This window comes from Sorex fumeus, unplaced genomic scaffold (assembly GCF_029834395.1).
Source record: "Sorex fumeus unplaced genomic scaffold, SorFum_2.1 ptg000273l, whole genome shotgun sequence".
Lineage (NCBI taxonomy): Eukaryota > Metazoa > Chordata > Mammalia > Eulipotyphla > Soricidae > Sorex > Sorex fumeus.
Genome location: NW_026606330.1, coordinates 1 through 3899, shown reverse-complemented (window position 1 = coordinate 3899; position 3899 = coordinate 1). Strand labels below are relative to the sequence as shown.

General features: G+C 58.0%; 1 protein-coding gene across 1 annotated transcript; it reads left to right on the top strand.

Moving 5' to 3' along the window:
• Positions 1–1900: 1900 nt before the first annotated feature.
• On the top strand, positions 1901–3081 carry LOC130018811 (28S ribosomal protein S14, mitochondrial-like; the record flags this gene model as incomplete). Its single annotated transcript, XM_056109503.1, has 2 exons — positions 1901–2005; positions 2923–3081. Coding segments are annotated over exons 1-2 (264 nt in total), but the record flags the coding sequence as incomplete, so codon positions are not given.
• Between the last annotated feature and the right edge of the window lie 818 nt (positions 3082–3899).

The following is a 3899-nucleotide window of genomic DNA, read 5'->3' as shown; positions in this document are numbered from 1 at the left end:
TTTTTTTTATTTCTCTGCTTCACTTTGCCTAGGGCTAAACCTGCTGACTGCCTCCATTAGCATTTGAATTGACCTCTAGCTGATTCTGCTTGGGAAAAGGGATTTCCACCTAGAAATTGATCTGCCTCAGTTTTCCCAGGTTCTTCTCACTAGTGGGCTTTCCTATCAGGGTGCTCATACACACACACACTCACACAGAGGTTATCACATTCCTCCCCCTTCCCCCCTAGAGATTTCCAAGGGAGCATACCTCCACAGCAGATTTTCCACAGATTACCTCCTTCCTCGTGGATTCCTTCACTGCTCTATCCCTTCGTGGTCGCCATCTGATGTCGGTGGGCCCCACGGGTGACTTATGTGAAGTGGGGAGGAGAAAGACGGCCACTTTCTCCCCACCCACCTCTGCCACCCGGAACCCTGGGTAGGCTAGGACCGGTAAAGTCTGCAGTGAGCACCTGCTCGGCACGGGCCTGAGCCCCGCCAGCCCCACGAGGTGGCCGTCAAGCCACACCTGAAGTCCGCTTGGTCTTCTCGGCACGGGAGTTAATCCCCGCCACCCGATTGCTCGGGGAGCCACGGACTCAAGCTGGGGCGAGAATTTGCTCTTTACAGGAAAGGAGGGACCAGTCCCAAGCCTTACCCGAGGTTTCTGGGGTTCTTGTCTCGCTCGCAGAAAAGAATTTCAGGAGTAGACGAGCAGTGAAGTAACAGGTTTTATTTGGAGGCTTTTGGAGAGGGAGAGGAAGGGATGAGCAGATAAGCGGGGGAATGGAGAGGAAGAGAGAGAGAGTAACGCGTCCAGAGGGAACGCGGGCTTCTCCAAGGGTGGAGAGAGCGCCAAGTGGGCTCTCGAGCTGGTTCTTATAGATCCTTCCGACTCAGAATGTTCTGGAATCTCCTTGGGGCTGGGTCACTGGAGTCAACCGGATTGAAAGCGGGTTCGAGAGTCATCTGACTTGGAATGTCCTGGGATCTCCTTGGGGCTGGGTCGCTGGAGTCAACCGGATAGAAAGCGGGTTCGAGAGTCATCTGACTTGGAATGTCCTGGAATCACCTTGGGGCTGGGTCGCTGGAGTCAACCGGATTGAAAGGGGGGTTCTTGGAAAGGAGGAATTTCATGAGGAGGAGGCCCATATCTTCAGGGTCTGGGGATGGTCTTATCAAGTCCTTATTCTCTGTCTCCACAGGATGGGTTGGTCCTAGAATTCTTCTATGAGACTTTGTTTCATTGCAGAGAGCCTTTCCCTATCTACCTGCCTACATCAAGGGGACCATATGGGATGCCAGGGATTAAACCCAGGTTGGTCGCATGCAAAGCAAATGCCCCCACTGCTCGACTAAGGCTCCGTCCCCAAATTCTTAAGTTTCTTAAGAGACCAAGTTGGGTGGGGGGTGTTGGGGCTATTGTCTCTATGAGGGTGCTTGCCTTACACGTGGGTAACCTGGGTTTGATTTCTGGCACCCTACTGGGTTCCCTGAGCTCCGTCAGGTCTGATCGATGACCACAGAGCCAGGGAGCTAGGAAGAAGCCCTGAGCACTTCCAGGTGTGGGACAAAAGCGGGAAAACAAAAGTGAGGGGGTTGGAGCCATAGCACAGTGGGGAGGGCATTCACCGTGCTTGCAGCCAACTCAGGTTAGATTCCCAGCATCCCACATGGTCCCCTGTTAGGGTCTCGGCATCGAGCCTAAGACAGTGACCAAATCCCCTGCTTTGGGGAACACAAACCTTCTCTTCCCGCGCCCTTAGGGAGCCCCAGGGCCGCTTTAGCCCCGCCCCGAGGTCCAGGCCCCGCCCCCGAGCTCTGGGCCCGCCCCGACGCCCAGGCCCCGCCCCTCGCGGCGTCACTCCTCGCGGACCCGCGCCCGAGGTCGCAGCGATTGGACGTAGCGGCCGTCAAGATGGCGGCCTCCATGTGGGGCTCGCTGCTGCGGAAGCTTCTGCAGGTCAGGCCTCACCTCGCCCTCTCCCCTGCTCCCGGGACCCCGCCGCTAGCGTGGCTGCAGGTGGGCCGAGCCAGGGGTTCCCGAGACCCCCGAGACCGGGAGCAGCGAGGACGCAGCGCGCCTGATGCTTCTCGGCCCGGCGCGCGGGCGGGCTGCAGCACGACCCCCTGGCACGGGGCTGGGAGCGTGAAGACCCCCGTGCTCCTGAGCTGGCCCCGCGGCCTGGCCGGAATCCTGGGGGCGGGGCCTGGGCCTGGGGGCGGTGCTAAAGCCTTCCTGGGACTCCCTAAAGGCACGGGCTCTGCACCCTTGAAAATGGGGACCTGGAGGACCCAGCTGAACCCGGCCCTGGCCCCACCGGCTGAGCTTTTCTCCCCTCAAAACGCTCCGTGGGTTAAGAATTGCTGCCTCCCCCTCCCCCACGTTCACCGGTTGGAGGCACACCCCAATTTTCTTTTTCTCATAGAAAAGATAGGAATCAGCGGGACTTAACCTCCATAGCATTTCTCTAGCTCCCCCGTCCCCCAGTTACTTTTTTAAAAAAGTTCTGGGTCCTCCCTTGCCTTGCCTGCAGCTGACCCAGGCTTGATCCCTGGCACCCCATGGGATCCCCCCTGAACCATGGGGTCCCCAGAGCCCAGCCAGGAGTGATTCCCGAGTGCAGAGCCAGGAGTGATCCCCGAGTCCAGAGCCAGGAGTGGTGCCTGAGTCCAGAGCCAGGAGTGATCCCCGAGTCCAGAGCCAGGAGTGATCCCCGAGTCCAGAGCCAGGAGTGATCCCCGAGTCCAGAGCCAGGAGTCACCCCTGAGTGCAGAGCCAGGCGTGATCCCATCCCTGAGCACAGAGCCAGGAGTCAACCCTGAGCATCATCAAGCGTGGCCCCAGAAAACCAACACAAAAGCCCTCAATAGAGAGGATCGACAGGGCTTGGGACTCTAGCCTGACTGTCCTCGATGCTGCCTGTGGCTGTCCCCTAGGTGGACCCGGCATCAGCTGCAGGACAAGTTCGAAGTTACTACGTCGACTGGAAGATGTTACGAGACGTAAAGAGACGGAAGATGGCGTTTGACTATGCGGATGAGCGGCTGCGTATCAACTCCCTCCGGAAGAACACCATCCTGCCCAGAGGCCTGCAGGTCAGTTCCTGGAGAGAACCCAGGTCCCAGCCACCGACAGATCTGCCCCGCAGCTCAGGGACCTTTTGATCCAGTTAGTACGGGAGAACAGTGACAATGACAGTAATCTCTTAAATTGTTGCCCCTGAAACTGTTTTTGGCAACTTAAAGCTATTCGCTCCTTGGGGCTGGAGCGATAGCACAGCAGGTAGGGCATTTGCCTTGCATGCAGCCAACCCAGGTTTGAATCCCAGCATCCCATATGGTCCCCTGAGCACCACCAGAAGTGACTCCTGAGTGCTAGAGCCAGGAGTAACCCCTGAGCATCTCCAGGTGGACCCAAAAAGCAAAAAGCCGTGGCATTCCATGGCGGTGAAAAAGTACCAGGGTGTGGAGATCACACAGAATCAGGCTGCTGCTTTGACCTGATTTGATCTCCCCCACTTCATCTGTCTTCTTTTTCGGTGGGGGGTGGGGGGGCGGTTCACACCCGGCGATGCTCAGGGGTTCCTCCTGGCTCCGCACTCAGGAACCACTCCTGGCAGTGCTTGGGGGACCCTGTGGGATGCTGGGAATCGAACCTGGGTCGGCCTCGTGCCAGGCAAACACCCTCCCCGCTGTGCTATCGCTCCAGCCCCAAGCAAGGGTTCTTTTTATTTTGCTTTTTGGGTCACACCCACTGATGTACAGGGGTTCCTCCTGGCTCATGCACTCAGGAATCACCCCCTGCGGTGCTCAGGGGACCCTATGGGATGCTGGGAATCGAACCCGGTCAGCCGCATGCAAGGCCAATGCCCTCCCCGCTGTGCTATTGCTCTAGCCCCTTATCTAGTTTTTAA